Raw genomic sequence first — 20,462 nt, 5'->3', positions numbered from 1 at the left:
TTTTGACATCCAACCTTTATGTCATTCTGGGAAGGTTCTATTCATTCTATGAAACATATTTCATAAACAAAAGAGTTTATCATTATTACAAAGATATCACCATGTAATGTTGCTGATGGAGTTTTCTCTCAGAAGAATTTGTATAATAATAATAATAATAATAATAATAATAATAATAATAATAATATGCATTCATATTTACTTTTGCTATCAGCAATATACTAAGTCTTTATTTACCTGCAAACAACCACCAGGCACAACAGATCAGTCAGTCCCTCACTGTATGTATTTACACTTTATGGCACTTACACACACACATACACGCACTCACCACACAAAATCACACGCACACACACCACACATATACAGACACACCACACACATGCACACAGACAGACACACACACCACACAAATATACACACACCACACACACACCAAATACACATACACATACACACCACACATACACACCACACACACACACACACACACACACACACACACACACACACACACACACACACACACACACACACACACACACACACACACACACACACACACACACACACACACACACATTCTTGTACTGGTATCAAAGTGAGGACCCAGTTATACACCTTGTTAGTGAGGAGCCATCTTTCTTTCCCTCTAAACCAAAAAATAATCATCTCTGCCCGCTCAGCTCCTCAACGTTATAGTGAAACACAGGAAGTCCTGTCAACAAGTCATTCAAAAGCACCAGATGTAAAATCACGAGAAAGCATGCAGATCTTTATTTCAGTGTTCCAACTGAGTCTTTAAAGCCACATCGCGTTCATGTCGCACATTTTTTAAAGCTTTAAACAGGATATTTACAAAACCTACGTGTGCAGACGTACTCCTACAGTATTAAAAAGGCATGCATGCAAAGAAACTTTGGTTTGTTAACGACACTACGACAGCTCCTCTTCCAGGCCTCATGTATGTACACGTGGTAGAACACTTTGGCACCGTGACACTGGGGGTGCTTTAACAGCGAATAGAACCGTGCGCGTGGTGTTTGCACCACCTACAGGGACCGTGTTCAATGTCCTGCAAAGGATAGAAATATATACTTTGCTTTATCTAGTCTCTGGTTTCCAAAATAAAAAACACATGAACTTTACAGTCTTTGAGATTGAACATCGAATCCTTACCGTCTAGTTACTGCAAGTACAAATATCATTTCATCACCATGACAGCTCCACCCGCTTTCACTAACCGTGTGGTCCGTCTACATGAGCTTGTCGTTATTTACTCAGTGTTTCTGATACACATTGGAGAACGCATCATATTTCATCAATATCATACAAAAGTGGGAAAATACAACTGTGAAGACATTTGATAAAAAAAAAAAAAAATACAAAAAAAAGAAAATGCCAGTGTCGATGGAAGGAGTGTTCACCACAGAACAAAACACCACAAAAAAAAAATAAAAATCAACCAAAAAGCAACAACAAAAAAAAAAAGTCGAATAAAATGAGCCGTGAGCCTCAAGCGCGAGCCTGGCTACGCCGCGTCCTTGGCGGCGGCGGCGGCGGCGGTGGCGGTCGGGATGCAGGACTTCCCGGCGCCGTGGGGCCGGTAGCTGGTGAAGCTGGGGGTGTGAATGGTGCGGATGCTCTTCCCACCGGCGCCCAGAGGGGGGGGCGACAGAGGGGAAGGGGAGGAGGAGGAGGAGGAGGAGGAGGAGGAGGAGGAGTGGGAGGAGGAGGAGGAGGAGGAGTGCGCTCGACCGTTTTGAGTCTGCGAGGAGAAGGAGAGAGGTTTACCTGAGTGCTGCGGAGGAGAGGGGAGTCTGAGCGAGCCGTTAGAGAGGGAGGGGATGTGGGAGGAGGCGGGGAGCGAGCTGGACCGGGGGGGGAGGAGGGAAGGGGAGGGGGAGGGCCTGCCGGCCGAGGAGGAGGAGGAGGGGGAGGAGGAAGGGTTAGCGGGGTTAGTAGCATCTGGAGCAGACTGGGAGCCGCCCTTAACGGCGCTAGGAGAGAAAGCAGGGATTTTAGAGCCGGGACCGGCAGGGGGCGGAGCTTTGTGATCGCCGCCCGCTCGCTTAGCGCTTCCGTTAGCCTGCAAACAGAGAGGCCACAACAGATACAGGCGATCAAACACACAGAACAACAGGTTGGAGAAGGCAGGACGAAGCTCAACTCTACCACTACAGACGCAGGAACAAAAATATCACTAGAGCCCCTACTGGACGGCAGAGGTATCGCATGGTCCCGGCGTTGGAAAGAACTCCAGGGAAAGCCTGATGTTTTGATACCGTCATGTAGTAAATAAATATGCGCTCTAACGTCATTTATGTAATGCCAGTAAATATCACAGCCCCAAAACCCGATTATTTAAAGACAGAAACGGAAAATCAGACTAAAACTCCACTCCGGGATTTTGAGTCAACCATCTGTTGTCCGAATCAGCATCAAACCAGAGGTCCAGCGGAGTGGAAGCAGCTGATCAGTGCACGGCTGGAGGGAAAACATGCAAACAGGACTTTTACTTTCTGTTAAAACGCAATCCGGAACGCCCCCAGTGGTGTTTGAGAGAATGACGCGAAGTGCCTGAAGAACATGGAAGCCCTGGAAGGTTTTGGGATCTTTCCCTGACACCTTGTACATGTTGCCAAATTTCACGTGACGCCTGGTGACATAAGACAAACACACCAGTGCATGCCTTGGAAAAACCTATCTACACAGTAAATCCACAAAAAGTTGTGTACCGTTTGACCGTAGAGTATTTAAGAACTACTGACCTAGAGCTGTGATACTGACACCGTCCAGAAGGGGCTTTCAGACAGAACCAACAGACACAAGATCCACTACAAAAACAGATTTGTTTTTTCACTATGTTACACAAAGTGAGGAACATTTCACTGAGAGACATGTTACCGACAACGAGAGAGAGAGAGAGCGCGAGAGAGAGAGAGGGCATCACAGTGTCTGTTAGAAGAGTTGCTAGGCATTGCCGAGAGGCTGTCAATGAACGCTGGGAGTGCTGGAGATGGACAGAGGTGTTGGAGGGGAATAGAGGTGTTGGAAATGGATAGTGGTGTTGGAGGTGAATAGAGGTGTTGGAGGTGGACAAGGTTGTTGGAGGTACATAGAGGTGTTGGAGGTGGATAGAGGTGTTGGGGGTGGGTAGAGGTGTTGGAAATGGATAATGGTGTTGGAGATGGATAGATGTGTTGGAAGTGGGTAGTGGTGTTGGAGGTGAATAGAGGTGTTGGAGGTGGACAGAGGTGTGGAGAGATTTTGGAGGTGGATAGAGGTGTTGGAGGTGGATAGAGGCATTGGGGGTGGATAGAGGTGTTGGGGGTGGGTAGAGGTGTTGGGGGTGGTTAGACGTGTTGGGGGTGGGTAGAGGTGTTGGGGGTGGATAGAGGTGTTGGGGATAACAGCGTGTGGGAGGGGTCAGTATCTGCTAACCCTGTAGGTTGGAGTCTGGTTAAAAGGTGGTGACTCAGCACAGGAAAGAGATCCAGGTGATGTTTTAGTAGCTGTGCAAAAAAGTTTGTATTTTAGGAGGAGAGGTGCATTGTGGGTAGGGGGAGCGTAGCCAATCAGGAGGTTAGTTTCAGATTTTAACATTGCCAAAAAAAAAAAAAAAAAAAAAAAAAAAGCATCCTGGAAGGTGCGACACTGTTTGAGAACTCAACTGTGATGGGAGGCGGAGCTGGGATGAGGAGGATGAGTCTCCGCCAGTTCTCCAGTTTTTTTTAAGTCTTTAGTCGCCAACACAGTGGAAGCCATGACAGTGTGGACATGCAGAAGCAGTGCGCGGTGTTATGGGATGTAACAGTCACGGGTCAAACATGCCGTCCAGTCCGAGACCCGAGAGAAACATGAAGTGATCCACGCCGCCATCTCAGACCCCTCGGCCTTTTGCTTTTGCTTAAATCGTTCTTCTAAAAACCTCACAACCTATATAGTTTTGCAGTTTCATTCCACGCTCTAGCTACAGCTGCTTCCTCTAATCCCTTTAAGGCTCTAGAATAAAACTACCTGTCGGAACTGCCTCTGAGTGTCCTGAAGTTTTTGCGGTTTTCCTGTTTTGTCGGCAGTACCCGGCGACTGCCTGGACTTCGCAGACAAGGGGACGGGCATCCGACTACCAGGGGAAACCACACTGGCGTTCTGCAAGAGGATCCAAACGAAAAACAAAACAAGAAATAAAGTAAAAGAAAGAAAAAAACAAAACAGCACATAGGAAGTGTGAAAATGTAAAGCAATCACAGATTAAAAACCCAGTTGATTCAACACTAAGAACACTGATCCAGTTAACACCAGTGGAAGCACATGCACCCCCTGAAAACCTTGACACCCAAAAATACATCAACAGTGCATGCAGCTGAGAACCAGACAGAGTACAAAGCGCCATCAACATACAGTGTCGTTGTTTGATAAGAGACTTTGCCACCTGCTGAAAACCCCCAGTTAGAGTTTGAGCAGTGATTTGAGTAGGGAAAAGGTGACAGGAAGAAGCCCAGGGAAATGCCACTCCACAATCATGTAAATCATGATTTTACAGTGGGAGAAAGCCAAAGGGGACATTCCTGACATTCCCAAGGCCCTACTGGTTGGATTAATGAATTTGTAATCTCAGCTGTTAGGGATTGAGTGAAGGTAGGTGGGAAGATTAAAAAAGGACCCAAAGCCTCCTGAAGCAACAAGAGCTAGAGAGAGACCTGTTGTACGCTGCTGGGAGCACTGGGGGCAGCGCTGGTGGTGGGAGAAGAAGGAACGACAACTGGGCGAGGGAGGAGCTGAGGTTTGGACTTCTTTCGCAGTGAGCTTTTACTGGGTAGAGGGATCTTGGGGCTGGAGCTTTTGGAGGAAGGGAGCGAAGCGGACCTTTTCAGCCCGCCGCCCTCCGAGCTCTGCTTCACCTCCATTTGAGGTTTATCCACCCCTCCTGGCTCTTCTGCAACGCAAGGGCCCATTTCGCTAATGGTGGTCTCCAGCTGCTTGATGGTCTTCTCCAGGCTGTCCAGAGTCTTGTAGGTGCTTTTCCGGATGTCGTCGGTCCTGTGCAGGGAGTCGGAGCCCAAAGCCCTGTGGCTGTCTTTGGCGCGCACAATCTCATATCTCTTGGCTTCTTTGTGCTGTCTGAGGGTACCATCTGATTCCTCCTCGTCTTCGTACACCACCACCTGCAGGGTCTTCTTGCCTGACTTAGTTCCTGTACGAAGGGCCTGGGTCAGCGCTGCAAGCTGCTTCTTAGGAAACCTGAACTTGAACTTCTTCTTAGCGTCCTGCTTGGTGTCTCCAGAGGACTCCAGGTTGAGTCCACCGTCCATCAGCTCAGAGATGGAAGATGTGGAGGACGAGGGGCTGCTCTGATCTGGGGTCCCTGAAGAGCTTTGGGCACCACACACCTTCTTGTGCTTGTCGTTCCCTTCTTCAGGGCCTCCAACCTTTACCTGAAGCCTTCCGCTCCTCTCCGTGTCCGACTCCTCGCTCTCCTCCTCAATACGCTCTTCCGCCAGCATCCTTTCCAACTCCTCTTCACACTCGAAGATGGTGGACAGCCGCTTGTAGGCTGAGCGGATGTCCATGGGCTCCTCAAAGATGATGATGACCGGCTTCTTGTTGAAGCCATTGTCCGGAGGCATTGAGGGATCCGAGCCAGATTGCTCTGCGTTGTTCCCCCGTTTTTTTGCCCCTCCTACAGTGACGGTCTGGACACTGCCCTTCTTGGCGTTGACCAGCTCCTGATACTCTCCACAGGACAGCGCCTGGACCTTGGTGTTGCTGATCATGAAGGCTATGTTGTCAGGGGGTGGCGGAGCCTCTTCTCCAGGGAGGTCGGGGCTGAGACCAGCTTCCTGATCATCCATCTCACACTTAACCCCGGGCAGTTCAGTGCCTTGGTCAGGAGCCTTCTCTGGGGGAGACACCGCAGGCTCCTTCGCAGTAACACTGATAGTTGAGGTGGCCACAGACTCAGCGATGATCCTCTTATGAGAAGAGTTGTGCTCCTGCAGCACTGAGGACTTTAATTTCTTTTCCTTGTTAATTTGGTTCAGGATAATATTCCCTTTCTCTACTTCTGTACTAGTCTTCAGGGAAACCGAGCGCTTCACCTGCTTCCTAGGCAGCTTGAAGCCATTCAGACCCACGGGTTTGGGCGATATGGGCGGAGGAGATATGGGTGGAGGTGATACAGGAGGAGACGACACAGGCCTTGACGGAGGCTGCTGGCTTGGGGAATTCTCATTAGCATTGACATTTGACACCTGTGTTGGGGGAAGTGTGGACTCCCTGCGGTCAGTGGATTCCTCCGTCCCCAATGAGGGTGGAAGCTCTTTGGAAATCTGTCCAGTCACATAGTAAATGACCTGCCAAGAAACCAGAGAAGCCATGTTTAGACACCCTGCAAGAACTACAAGCAGGTGATTATGGTTTATCATATTTATGTTGCTCATGGATGCAAACCTTTGTTTGAAAAATAGAACTACGCAAAGCAAGGTGCCGTTATTCGTAGAGCACATGTTACACACAAGGGCAATTCAAAGTGCTTTCATGAGAAATAACTTAAAGCCATTGAACAAAATCACACTTATGGAGCTTCCCCACCTGCATGGAACCAGCTCAACTCAACTCGGACTCGTCTCGCCTTTTTGGTTTTCCATTGGGCACCGGGATAGTACCTGGTACCCGGTACTTATTTTGGGACCGCCACAGTCGGGGTTCCAAGCGAGCTGAGGCGATACTAAAATGTCACGTGAAAACACTGCAGACCACGGGTTGGTCAGACACAGCGGTCACTGTGTCTGCGTCATCAACGCACAACAGGGGTCACTGGTTTTGTTTGGCGAAACGGCGACGAGCGAGGTCAGAGACATCGCTGAGCAGAGAGATCAGAGGGTTTTCTTTTTTTTCAGATACGCCAGTTACCGTCGTCGGGGTCAGACGCGGCGAAAAAGCAGAAAAAGCGGATCGGGGCGCACAACGAGAATCAGGAACGGCGTCCCGTCGATGGCCTCCCTCTTTCCTGTGTGTGTCGCGTTGAAGACGACGGCACAACTTTCATGCGGTGTCGCTATGACGACCAGATACATTGAGGGGCGTGCTGTCGGCAGTGGACAACCAAGTGCCCGGTGCCACCGTGAGCGGAGTTGAGTTCAGCCGGTTCCATTACGGTTTAGGGAATGAACCAAACAGTGGATCCTAGTGCGGTACGTACCCCAGGACTTTGTCGGACAGTTGTGTTTCCGTTTTCGTCCGTGTGCAGACCTTTTTCATCTTTGACCTTTGGAGGCTCAGAGCTCTGCTAGGACAGTGTGCGAGGGAACTGGTGCGTTAGCATGTCGGGGCTTCACACAAAGCATTGCATTAGCGTCTATGGCATTAACCCTTTGCCTCCCGATCACATTCTATAAACCGCTCAGATCGGCGGAGGTATCGTAGTGCAGAAGAGCAAAACTATTTGAGCCGAAATTCCTAGTTATTGCTGAGTTGAAAAGAGAAAACACTATATATATATATATATCTCTATAAACTTATTTATTTTGTTTTGAAACATAAAAAAAACCGAATGCCACGTTTATTATTGCAAAGTCACACGGGCGTATGGATCATATCAATGAAAACATTTCTCACTTAACCATGTAACGTTATGTCTATGATGCGTGAAGGAGAGCTGATATTTTCTAGAGTCAAGAGTCGATAACCGACAGCAGGCCTGGAAAACCATCAGCAGGATTTTATTCCAACCAAGTTAGATCAGCTGGAGCGATTTGGCTGGAATCCAATCTCTGGCTGCCCGCTGCGCAGACTATCTAAACCATAAATCGTACAGTTAATCTTAGAATTTGGTGAAGGTAAATAGGGGTAAAATTGAAAAAAAAAAAAGGCAGATTTAATTGTGCATGACGCAGAGAAAGATCATTTCTCAGAGAAGGTGAAGGTGAGGGGAGAAAGGCATGCAAAGGGTTCAGAGCGCCCCCTAGTGAACCAAGTCTGCAGAACCAGGCTGTCTTTGGAGAATGTTGAATTCTTAATTCTTACGGCTGATTTGGAAGGAAGGAAACTTGTCGGAAAGAAACACAGAAGACAGGTGTCATTTCCTGCGGAACACAGTATTAGGGAGTTTATTGATTGATTCAGATTTTAAAGAGGTAAAAACAAATCACGAAATCAGGAGCAGAAAAAAAAAAAAAAAAGTCATTTTCCCAGGAAGACCCGCGCGTCTTTCAGACTTAATCCCAGAACTCCACAGAGCGGAGGGTCGGGTGGAAAGGGGGGGAAAGAGGAGCAGGAGGAGCGTGGGGCCGACAGAGGTTTCTCTGGGAAGCAGGAGGGTTAGAGGACGGCCGTGGGCGTGTCAGGCGTTCGGCGGAGGCAGGCGGTTAAGACGGACAGCTAAATGGAGACGCATCTTTTACCTTTTTCTCTTTGGGGGGCAGTAAGGCCCCGGCTCTAAGCTCTCTGATCTGAGGCTCAACTCGGGCAGAAGGCTCTACCACATTTTTCCCCCCTACATCCATAACTGTGCACATCTGGAAAACCTGGAAAGGGGACGAGAGGTCAGGGGGACGGTAGGGCGGGGCCCGGACCTGGAGGAACTGATCACCTTGAAATTCACCAGCCGGGTAATGACCCGACCGACAGAACTCCGGGTCCTGAGGAGTGGAGCTGAGATCACATCACAACAATAAGCAGGATGACGTCCACACAGACAGGTCTGTCTCTCTGAAGGAGGATATTTAGAGATGACGACCGTCTGGATGAACATCATCCTGCTTATTACTCACTACTAACTGAATACAACAATACACTGAGGAGGGTTATAACTAGTATGACTAGTTTAATAACTAGTATGACTAGTTTTTTTCTTACATCATCACTGATCAGGCACTTTCATCCAAAGCGACCTCCTACAGTGGTGGACGCAGCACCAGCAGCCGTTCGGGGTGCAGCGTATTTAACCACCAGGGGGCGACACACTGGACGTTTCCCAATACTTTACCTTGCATCACACACACTCAGCTTGTTAGTGTGTGTGTGTGTGTGTGTGTGTGTGTGTGTGTGTGTGTGTGTGTGCGTGTCTGTGCGCGTGTTGCGTGTCTTACCTGCAGTTCTGCCACGATCTTATCCGCGTCCTCCTGCTCATCACTGATTGGCTGTGTGGTGGGAGGGGGCGGGGTCTGGGGAGCTGGGGGAGGAGCCTCCTCTTCTCCCTCCTGCAGTAAGAGACGTCAGAGTGAGAATACTGCTTATTGTTTTTACAGTTAATGCAGGAGCCTACGATGCACTCATGGTCCTTTCAATAACAAGATCAACTATCAAAAATATAATAAATATGAATAAAATAATATTCTCTAACTGTGATGTCACTAGCTCTGACTCAAGTCTGACAGTGATGTAAAGACAGACAGGTAGATATTGTTGGATTTAGTATAGCGCACAAAATTGTTGGGATCTGGAAAACCGATCCCTCCCAGGTTGGTTGATGTCGGGAGATTCTTCAATAAGATGGAGACGGATGCGATGCAGAATGGATCCTTTATTGGCTCAATGACAAAGACCAAGAGACGAGCCAAAAGCAAGAGCGCGCCAGAGAGTGTCAGAGAGAGAGGGAGAGAGCGAGATAGAGTGAGTGTCTGAGATGACAAAAGCTTCATCCCTCATATAGTCTCTCCTAAGCAAGTCGTCATAAAGGCTATATGGATGTGACATGTCACAAAGAGACATTTTCTATGTTGGGCACCATTTTAAGTAATACGCCCTGTCATTTCTATCAGGCACCATTTTGTGCGCTATACTACATCCAACAATATGTAGGCAGACGGATGGATGGACACATTCAGACAGACAGACGAGTAGATAGATGGATAGGCAGACAGACAGGTAGACAGAAAGTTAGATAGACAGACAGACGGATGGACACATTCAGACAGACAGATGGGTAGATAGACAGACAGACAGGTAGATGGATAGGCAGACAGACAGGTAGACAGAAAGTTCGATCGACAAACAGACAGACAGACAGACAGACAGACAGACAGACATGTAGATAGACAGACAGGTAAAGGGATAGGCAGACAGACAGGTAGATAGACAGACAGACCTGGCAGGACAGGGACTCCTTGCAGCTGGTGTAGACCACCTCTCCGGACCGGGTGGTGGTGAGACCGGAGCCGGAGCTGCTGTAGGTCTTCCTGGGGGGCGGGGGAGGGGGGGACTTGCAGGTCTTCTCGGGTGCCAGGGTGGAGGTCTTGCCAGGGGTCTTCTCAGCGGGGAACGGCTTGGACACAGGGCTCCTGGGGGACGGCGGCTTGGATGGTTTCTCAAACACCGGCTTGGGGGCCTTCACGGGTCCTGGTCTGGACTGCTTCTCTGCGCTCACCTCAAGGGGCGGAGCTTCCACTGTGCACAGTGGACAAACACCAGTCAGATATCAGAAATCAGATATTAGATATCAGAAATCAGAAATGAGATATCAGAAATCAGGTGCATGTGCAACGTTCTAGTGCAGGGTCGTGTTGGGCAGGATCTCGCAACCTGATTCCATTTGGATAAAAAGGCCACAATTCAATTCAATATGAGATACGATAATATGAATTTATATCCAGGGGGATTCAGGATATTGATCAATCATATCCTGATTATTGATTCAATTCAATATTGATGAGCGGGCTCCCGACGCGCTTCTATTTCTATGTTTTGCCATGTTACACGTGATCGACATTGTTTTTTTGCAAATTCAGCCTCTTGCACAAATGAAATATTTCAAATCATGCATGATGAAAATTTTAGCTTTGAACGGCTTCAGTGAATACAGTAAAAGTATATGATTTCTTTGCACCTGTTGGCGAGTCCCCGGGGCTGGGGGGCGGTGCTCGCTCCTCCCCCGCAGCAGGGGGCGGCGCTGGGCCGTCCTCCGTGTCCAGGCTGGGGATGCCCTTCATCATGTTGGCCTGCGCTTCCTGCAGCAGCTTCTCAAACTCCTTCCCATCGTAGTGACCAAGGTTCTGCCGCTTTTCCTCCCACTCCCTCTCTGCAGCCTGGAGGGTCGACAAGGAGGTCTGAGGGAAACCAGAACCAGCTCCGGATCATTGCGGAGGGTTGGGGCCCCGGGGAGGAAACGGGCCCTTCGGTCTGTCAGGGAAGGGGCCCCCGGGGGCCCCCCTAGCATTCGGAGAGCAGTCGCCTGCTTTGTTTGTCCATTACAGGCGTCTCTGTTTCGTGAGTTCTTGCTCAGTTCTTTTGAGGCTCAATTTCCTTGAGGGCCCCCGGGGGCCCGGCAGGCCTCCCCAACAACACTAAGTCTTATAGTGTATATAGTAAATAAAGTGTATATAGTGTATATACTGTATATAGATAGTGTATATAGTATATAAAGTATATATAGTGTATATAGTATATAAAGTGTATTGAACGAAGCAAAAAAGCACCGTGGGTAACGGGGACACTCTCAGCATCACTCTCTGAACCCCCACCCCCAACCTTGCCTCTGGGTTTGACCCTTCTCTTGGAAAACCCTGAATTTAGCTTCCTGCCTACATAGTTTTTTTTGTGCTATTTCACTATGATTACAATGTTTCTTTACCTCTATGGACTGTGCTCTGTTCTTGGTTCTGCTCTGGCTGCTCTGCAGCTCCTCGATCACCAGATCCTGGCGTACGATGCCGTTGCCGTTATTCAGCGAGTTGCTGCGAGTCGCTCTCTGCTGCTCCGCGGGGGCGGGCGGCTCCGCGCTCCCCCCTCTCGGGGGCCCGCCGGCCTGGTCGGGGCCGGCGGAGGGGGTCAGCGGGGGGCTGGGCCGGGTCGTCAGCGCCGCCGACTGCTGGGAAGGCTGAGTGACCACAGGCGAGCTGCGGACCTGGCGGACGACCAGCGGGGAGGGGGGCGTGGCCTCGGAACCGAGGCTCCACGGCTCCGGCTGGGAGGCGGCGGGTGGCGCCGCCGCTGGCGCGGGCGCGTCGGTGGCGGGTTCTGCCGGCGCCGCGACGTCACCCGAGGAGGCTTTTAACGACCCGCTGGCAGAGGACTCAGTCGCACATCTGTAGACAAGAAAGAAACGTGTTGTACAACCTGTGACCAGAACTGCACACACCAGAACCAGAACCAGAACCAGAACCTCTTTCAGGCTTCTGTAGTTTGATTTAAATTAAATGGAATCAAATGATCATTATTACAGGTTCTGTTACCTCCTCTGAGGTTCTGGTTGTTACCTCCTCTGAGGTTCTGGTTCCGTTAGATCCTCTGAGGTTCTGGTTCTGTTAGATCCTCTGCGGTTCTGGTTCTGTTACCTCCTCAGGCTGCTCAGAGCGTCCGTCAGGCTCTTCACCCTCTTCAACATGCAGTCCAGTTTGTGAGGCTCCTCCTTCAGGAACTTCACAGCTTCGACCTCCACCCGGAGCACCGCCCTCATCCTGGTCTGCAGGCCCGGGAACTCCCCTGCGCGCACACACACAAACGCACACACACACGCGCGCGCACACACACACACACACGTACACACACACACACATTAAGGTGGAGTGTGCTTTTAAAACTCCTTCTACACACACGCTGTCACAGTAAGCAACAAGCGGCCATGCCTCACCTTTGAGCCCGGCGAGGGACTCCCCCACCTTCCTCAGGGTGACGGCTCCCTCCTCCACCTCCCTGAGGGTCACCGCCCGCTGGGGGCCGTCCGAGTCGCTCCGCAGGGAGTCCACGTAGTGCTCCAGGTCCCTGCACAAACACACACACACACCGGGCAGCGGTCACTCATGAAAATTGACGCAGCACACACCCGCAACTTTTCCACCAATCACCTTAGAGCGGTCGTCGTGACGACGGCCTGCCTGGTCGTACAGAAGCGATTTTATTCGGCGCCGACCGTGTTGAACTCAAAGTTTGTTGTCATTTCTGGAACCAAAGCTCCGCTCGTTTGCGGTACGTGGTTCTCTAGGTTCGCAAAAATGATGAGCGCTAAAACGTTTCCAGCCGTCTCTGTGATTAAAGCCTGTTATGACAGGAAGTGATGACACATGGGCGCTGCTTCACGCGTTGCTGCTTGTCTCGGTCCTGCATTTTTTCTTTTTTTGCGGTGAAATTTGCAATTTGCAATTTGAAATTTGTAATTTGCAATTTCACTGCAAAAAAAATAAAAATAAAATCAAATTATGCAAATGCAATCGCAGGTTTGGAGAAAAACAGCTTCCCGCAGGACGTATGACGTGTGTTTGTGTTCTTCCTTTGAAGGGACCACCAGGGGGCAGCACAGACCCATCTGCACAATGGAGGAGTGAGAGGCAGGAAAAGTCACTTGAAGCTGTTGGTGAGGAACAACAAACTGTAAAAAACAAGAGTCAGACGTGGTCGCCATCAAACGCTCCGGGGGGTGAGCCCGGAACCTCCTCAGGGGGGAACGAGCCGCGTGGGCGACCCCCCGCGGTGTGCGGCGGCGGGTCATTTCATTTCATTTCAGACCTCATCAAACATCCCCGTTGAGAGACGCCGCAGACCGACTGTGATTTAAAGACGGCCCCACGCTCCGACCACGGGAGCGGCCGGGGATCTCCAGCCAGACGGCCGCGCGGCTGGAGATCTCCATCTCCTGCAGGGTGGATGTTCACCACGACCGGCGGAGCAGACGTCTGATCTGTAAGCACCCGCGTTCCCTGTCGGCAGGTCCGGGCAGGCGGACGAATCCGTCCGTAATGCCTGTCGGCTGGCTCCACTCGTCTGGCTGGGTCTGGATGAGCCTGCCGCAACCTGCGCTTCCGAGGGCCAACGGTCGGGGGGCCCCCTCTGCCCTGCGGCGCTGGGGGGGGCGTCGGCATCAGCACACTTTTGATCGTGCAAAATGCGTTCCCGGCGACGGCCGGTAGCCGGGGGTGAAATAAACAAAGAAACTAATTTGGATGATTTATCCTGGAGGTGTCTGTTTGAACGTTCAAATTGTTATTTACAACGGGGGGGACCACGGATGTTACGGTTGCCGGAGGGGAACGCCGGCACTAAAAGGTGAATGAAGTGGGAGTAAAACGACGTCGGCTGCCCGCAAACGCTCGCCTCACGCCGTCGCGGCTTTTTAACTTCCCAGAGGAGCGCCGCGTTCCTCCCGCGTCCACGTGTGTCTGACGCTCGCTCCGGCGTGCAGACACCGCCACGCAGGGGGTCTCCCTGAACCAGCTCCGCCACCGATTGGCGGCGTGGCAAATCACGTGCCCCTCTTTGTCAAAACACGGACTACGATCGACCCAGCCGGCGGGGACTCCTTCAAGCCCCCGGATCAGTGCGTGGTGTGCTGTCCTCACCCCAGCTGCACCAGCACCTTCTCCTCCAGGCCCAGGTACTTGCGGCGGTCCTCCTCCACCAGGACCCGCTGCCTCTGGCCCGGGTCCTCCAGGCGCCGGGCGGCCTCCGCCAGCTTGGCGCTGATCTCCTGCTCGGCGCGCTTCACCTGGACGCGCAGCGCCTCCTGGTTCTGGAGCTGCAGGAAAGGGATGTTGTTAACGCGCGGCCGTGCACCACCCGACGGGAGACCGACACCACCCCGGGTCGACGCCCTCCACTCACCTGCAGCTGCTTCATCTGCTGCAGCTGCAGCCGCAGGTCGCACACGTTCCTCCGGACCTGCAGCAGGTTGTTCTGCAGAGGGGCCGAGGAGCTCCTCTGGGCCTGAACGGAGCCGCTCTTCACGGACAGAACCGGAGAACCACCTGAGGCAGAACACCCAGAGGCGAACATTTAGAGGAACAAAAGCTGCTGCCACTGGAGGAATTAACAAAAACAAACAAAACTGGTTGGGTTGAGCTGACAAACAACCAATGATATGTGGCCATTTTCCACAGAATGTGGACATAGATAGAGAGCGAGAGAGAGAGAGAGGGGGGGGGGGGGGGAGAGATGGGGGGGGGGGGGGGGGTAGAGAGGGGACGGGGAGGGAGAGAGAGAGAAATAGAGGGGGATAGAGAGAGATAAAGACAGAGAGAGAGAGACAGACAGAGAGAGAGCGAGACAGACAGACAGACAGACAGAGGGAACAGCTTTAACTTTTAATCTCTTGTGTTGCTTACATAGGAACTGCACAGACCTGAAGTTCAGGTTCCAACATGAACCACTGGTTGCATATGGCTGTGATTTACCTGTGTGTTTGTGTTTGTGTGTGTGTGTGTGTGTGTGTGTGTGTGTGTGTGTGTGTGTGTGTGTGTGTGTGTGTGTGTGGGGGGGTGTGTGTGTGTGCGCGTGTGTGTGGTTTGCTCTGCTGCTTGGACATTTCTTCAGGCAGACCTCATCGTTCCCCTTGTTCAGTTCACACAGGCCTCTGAGGTCGGAACGTGTTTCTTCTTTTGATTTGCCGCTGAAAGTGCCGCTCAGATGACGCAGTCTAACCATTGTAACATGCCTCTGCAGTACAACCCTCTTGTTCCTGACGCTCTGACACGTCGTTCTGTGATCTTTAGAACGTCAACCTCCTCGTCATCTCACCCAAGTGTGTTTCTGAGCAAAATGGGAGGCGGAAAATAATGGACCCAGTTTCTGAATCTCCATCATCGTACATCCACAGCCTCATTTAAAGGTTTGTCCCCACTTCGGTTGCCGTGCTCCGAGCCCGTGTGTTTAATTCAATAAGTAAACGTCTGAAAATCAAATAAAAATAAATACTATAAATACCTCTACAATAATAACCCTATTAATGGATCTGTTTGGAGAAAAACGCGGAGCGGATTGCGCTCCGCAGCCGACCTTTACTTTTGGCAGGAGACACCAGCAGGACTCCTTTTAAAATTCTCACATTTCCATCGTCGACAGTTTCTCCGCGGGCGGTTGGTATTAATCCCTCTTCCTTTTAAAAGATTTGCACCGGTTGTTCCAGCGGCGCTTGTTATTCTCCAGCCGTGGGTGGAGTTACTCAGATGGGGGCGGTTCTAAATCTACTGCGGCACCAAGTGACGTAGGAAGTGAGTTTAAAATGTGAACGACGTGTTTCATAAAACAGACGGATCACAACAAAGTGACTGTGTTGTTTTATTCCACGGTGTGTGTGTTAGTAGAACCATCAGAGACCCACATGGACCTACACCCACATGGACCTACACCCACATGGTCCTTAACCCACATGGTCTAGTCTGCTCTTCAAACCAGATCCGGATAAAACCTGGACCCGGTTCCAGATCCACAGCTACTGACCTGCACTGCTGACGCTGTGGGCCGGAGACGCCGTCTTGGCCGCTTGGTCACTGAAGGAAAGAGACACATGAGTGGACGATTCTTCACCAAACCAACCACACGCTGACCAGGACACTTTTGGTGGTGGGGTTACAGGTTAGGGTTAGTAACCAAACACATTCACGGATGGGATTAAAGGGGTTAAATGGTGATAACAAGGTTAAAATGATGTTCTGGTTTCTAAGTGAAGCACTGGGTTGGAAAGGCTACGTTTCATTCCAGGCTCCACAGGAACGGAGAGTTCATGGAGAGTAAAACCTGATCAAGAAGCCATTTATCCAAAGCATCAACTCAACATCCACTGTCTCTGTCCACGCGACTTCCTCCACAGCTCAACCCTTCAACCTGGGTGTCTGATTGGTCGCGGGCTGGGTTGCCATGTTTCTCCTCCTCCTCCTCCTCCTCCTCCTCCTCCTCCTCCTCCTGTCTCCTGCTGCTTACCTGGGAGCCTCGCCGGTGCCACTAGAGTTTGGCCCCTTTAAAAGTGCATGCTGAACAAGGCCAGTCAAGCTGGCAATCTGTTGCTCCATTGCCTTCATTCGCTCTCTGCAGAAAACATCAGAAAATGGCGCTTTTAAAAAAAAACACTGGAGCTGGCGGGACACTGGCGGTCAGTGGAGCAAAGCAAATCTCGGCTGAAAGTAGCCCCCACCCCCCGCAGAAACGTACTCAAATGTTTTTTTTTTTACGATCGCCGGTGAAATTGGAAGGGCTTGGCGCTGGATTTATTAAGGAAGTTAAAACAAACCTGACGAGGCTGATATTTTATAGTCTGAACGCGACAAGTGGATGGGAGCGGGGGATGGCGCTGTGGCGACCGACAGTTAAATGGTACTTTCTGAGTTCCAACTTCATCTGACCTCATGACAGCCTGTCGTTAGGAGGCCCGGCGGCGGCTGCAGATGGGGGCTCACGCCAAGACAACTTGGCGACCGTGGAGAAGGCGGTCGTTTTAGTTTGACGTCACCTCGTCTCCCTCGTCTATTATTACAAGAGGAAGGATGCCGGAGAGGAACGGCTCCATCCTTCCTTGGACCGGGACCTCTTTGGACACAACAACGCAGGTTTTTCGAGTGACAACCCGGGTCCTGCTACGGCTGCAGAGTCCAGGCGTTAATAAGAGTTTCTGTCGGTTCAAGTGCACGACTTTCCCACCTAAATACGTTTGCGCTCGGTTCCCAGGACCCCAGGTGGTCCGTCCCTTCATCTGACCCGGTCAATATTTTTGTGGGCTTCCTGAGAACACAAACCGGCCCAAGAACCTCCGTCCTGGTGGAACCGCATGGGACCCTCTAACCGGTCGGGACGCTGTGTTTATGGACTTTGAGCCAGGGAGCAGCAAAGCTCACCTCGCCGCATGAATAACAGGACGAAACTCCTGGTTAATCTGATCTGCACCGAGCTCAGAAAGGTGCTTGTTGTTCTAGCAAAGAGCTTCATAAAGATATACGGTGGAGACCGTATGGGAGGTACGGCTACACTTCCCTAAACGACTGGAACAATCAACCTGTTTGGACAGATGTTTGGACAGAACAGAGTTAATCCGTTCAGATTCATGCAAATACAAGCAGTGCATCAGGGCCCGATTTTAATGCTTTCCTAGTTTATCCGTTTCTCTGCCCAGTTTTGGACCACTGTCAACAACATTGTGACGATGAAATATGGATTTTAATTCTACAGGATCATTATCACTAAATTATAAAATTGTTCAAATTTCGACCGCTGATACATGGTTGCTGACTTCTGGAAGATTGAGTCGGGCCCTGGTGCATGAACGTGCAAACATCCGTCCTAAAAACGCGACGACCTCGACAGTAGAGACAGACGCAGCAGTGCCCCCTCCGGGTGACGGTGTTAAAACGGTACGGTTAGGAAGATTCTGGGTGCAGTTAGTTCATGCTTCCATGCTTGACCCTCCCACAATCCCACCCCCGACCTCCCTTCAGCCCCCCAGGGAAGCTCACCGTGTCTGGGGGTCGCTTGGGACCACGCCGGGCCCCTGGACGTCTGAAGCCAAAGGGGACGGCACACTGCTCCGCAGCTTGCCCCCACCCACCTCCTCCTTCCGGAAGGACTGGCGGGCGGAGGAGCAGCGCTCCAGCGGCACACCATGGGGGGAGGCACCATGAACAGGGACGCCATGGGGCGGCGGGCAGTGTGGGGGACCGCCGTGGGGGAGCCCACCATGAGGGGGCCCGCCGTGAGGGGGCCCGCCGTGAGGAGGCCCGCCGTGAGGAGGCCCGCCGTGAGGGGGCCCGCCGTGAGGGGGCCCGAGGATGTCAATCATCCGCACCTCAGTCATCCTGTGGGGGGATTGCGGGGGTGTCTTGGAGCCCAGTGTGGGGAGCTGGCTGGTCCTGGACTTCTGTCGGTACAGGGATGGGTGCTCCAGGGTGTCGGTGGGGCTGGCCCCGCTGTATGAGCCGCTAGAGCGCATGGAGCCGCGGTGGTACCCCCCTCCCAGGTGGTCTGGCCCGTCTAGCCCGGCGGCGGGGTGCACCACGTGGGCCATCCTCCCGTCCTGGAGCAGGTAGGGGTCTGCGTACAGACCCTCGCCCCCCCGGCCCAGAGTGTGGCTCTTGCCCCCTAAGTTCTCGTCGGGCTTGACGTCCCGGCGCTCTAAGATGGCGCTGGGGCAGGGGGACACGGAGCGGCCGGGTGGGGTGGCATTGGACAGACGGTCTCTGGGCACGGCGGTGCCGGCCGGCCCGGGGGGCTGGCGGGCACCAAAGGGAATCCTGGAGGGGGAGGGGGGCATGGAGCCGGGCGTGGTGGGGGGCAGTGAGGCCTGCATGGGGTGGTGGGGGGGAGGACCCATGGGGGGTCCGCCCCTGATGGGGGGCTGGACCTCTCGGCTGGCGTAGACCATGTCCCTGTGCATCTGGAAGAGAAGCAAACACTCAGATTGGAGTCAGTAGATTGGATTAGACTACATACATATTATGTTATAAAGTATATATCATAGAATTTGTGACCCACACAGGTTTTAGGTACATTTGGTGCCGTTTGACTCTTTTTCTTTCCATGCCATTTGAAAGTGAAGAATCAGAGCTTCAAAACAAGGCATCACTTGTGCAAATCAAGCAAATATTTTTAAAGCTATGGTTTGTTAATGACGAGGGTGCAGCAAACTGTATTTCTGAGATAATCACCCTCAAAGTTTCCCCAACACTTGAACTCATTCAGCCAGCTCCCAGAATGCAAATAGTTTGGAGGACCAACAAGCCATGTGGCTACTTGCTACATGGCTACTTGACACCCTGCTGAATGGGGCAATCTCTGAATTGTTGTTGTGTTTTGAGGGAATGTTGAAAAGCGTCATCGACACACAAAATCTTTGTTTTTAAAAAAGCTTTTTTTAACAGTAAGAAGAAGAACAGAAGAAAGTGGGATTATTTAGGAGTTTAAAGTGCGGACAACACAACAAAATGTATAGTATGTCGATAATATTAGTCTTTGTATATCAACCTCTGTGTGTCATTAAATAATTTTAAATGACACACCGAGGTTGATATACAAAGACTTATATTATTACTATATATTGTTACTTTATATATTATCTATATTATTATATATACTATATATTATACTAATATATAGCCCTGTGCTTTAACCATCTGTTTACAGAAGTGACGACAACTTTTCTTCTTCGTTGGTATACGCTGCCTACACAATAATGTATCCAGGGGTGTGTAAAAGTAGTACGATTTAAAGTTTGAACTCTATCAAAATGGTTTCACATTGTGACTTCACATCACATGGAATACAGAGGAATGATCATCGAAACAAAAGGAAACGAAATTGACCAATCGGAGTTGGCGCTGTTCAGCTTCTTGGAGAGTGAACAGTGTTTCCTCATGTAATGTAACGGGAATATTTATCTCCAGGGTTTAACATTATCTACTATTCATAAATCAAACTCGGTTAAGAGATAAAGAAATCCCAAAAAGGAACACAAATCTGGAAAAATCTAATTTTCCTTCTAGAAAGGTTTTTTCAACTTACTTGGCGGCTGGTGGCGATTTTACAAATGCCCGACCAATCGGGTTTTGCTGCCGTGGATCACATTTGTGGATTCGATTAGATTATTGAAATTTAGATTTGAAATGGGACAAATACAGATTACAATAAGATCATAAAAAGGTGTATTCATTTACATAGTACAGTGTACACACATAGTCAGCCCTCATTCCAGGACTGTGACCTGATGGTTCTTAGGCTGAGGACACGTCTGTTCCTCTACTACAGTATTGCGGTGCTAATAAGGTTTCTGC

General features: G+C 50.8%; 1 protein-coding gene across 5 annotated transcripts in view; it reads right to left on the bottom strand.

The window, feature by feature from the left end:
* kiaa1217 (KIAA1217 ortholog) overlaps positions 1–20,462 on the bottom strand; it is a 73,067-nt gene that overhangs the window by 1,207 nt on the left and 51,398 nt on the right. For 2 of the 5 annotated variants that reach the window (XM_080020030.1, XM_080020032.1), the window contains 15 exons: positions 18,153–19,069; positions 16,150–16,199; positions 14,536–14,678; positions 14,274–14,449; positions 12,572–12,702; positions 12,276–12,423; positions 11,573–12,026; positions 10,829–11,027; positions 10,091–10,389; positions 9,093–9,203; positions 8,406–8,528; positions 7,205–7,291; positions 4,704–6,356; positions 4,021–4,152; positions 750–2,089 (listed from right to left, as the gene is read on the bottom strand). In XM_080020030.1, coding sequence (XP_079876156.1) covers positions 1,532–2,089; positions 4,021–4,152; positions 4,704–6,356; positions 7,205–7,291; positions 8,406–8,528; positions 9,093–9,203; positions 10,091–10,389; positions 10,829–11,027; positions 11,573–12,026; positions 12,276–12,423; positions 12,572–12,702; positions 14,274–14,449; positions 14,536–14,678; positions 16,150–16,199; positions 18,153–19,069 — 5,181 coding nt within the window. In that variant the 3' untranslated portion in view covers positions 750–1,531. Of the gene's footprint in view, positions 1–749; positions 2,090–4,020; positions 4,153–4,703; positions 6,357–7,204; positions 7,292–8,405; positions 8,529–9,092; positions 9,204–10,090; positions 10,390–10,828; positions 11,028–11,572; positions 12,027–12,275; positions 12,424–12,571; positions 12,703–14,273; positions 14,450–14,535; positions 14,679–16,149; positions 16,200–18,152; positions 19,070–20,462 lie in introns of those variants that run through there. The other 3 variants (XM_080020034.1, XM_080020031.1, XM_080020033.1) reach the window with 3 other exon arrangements.

Source organism: Zeus faber (genome assembly GCF_960531495.2).
Source record: "Zeus faber genome assembly, chromosome: 19".
NCBI classification, from domain to species: Eukaryota; Metazoa; Chordata; class Actinopteri; order Zeiformes; family Zeidae; genus Zeus; species Zeus faber.
Note: the sequence above shows the minus strand (reverse complement) of the source record. Positions and strands in the feature narration are given on the sequence as shown.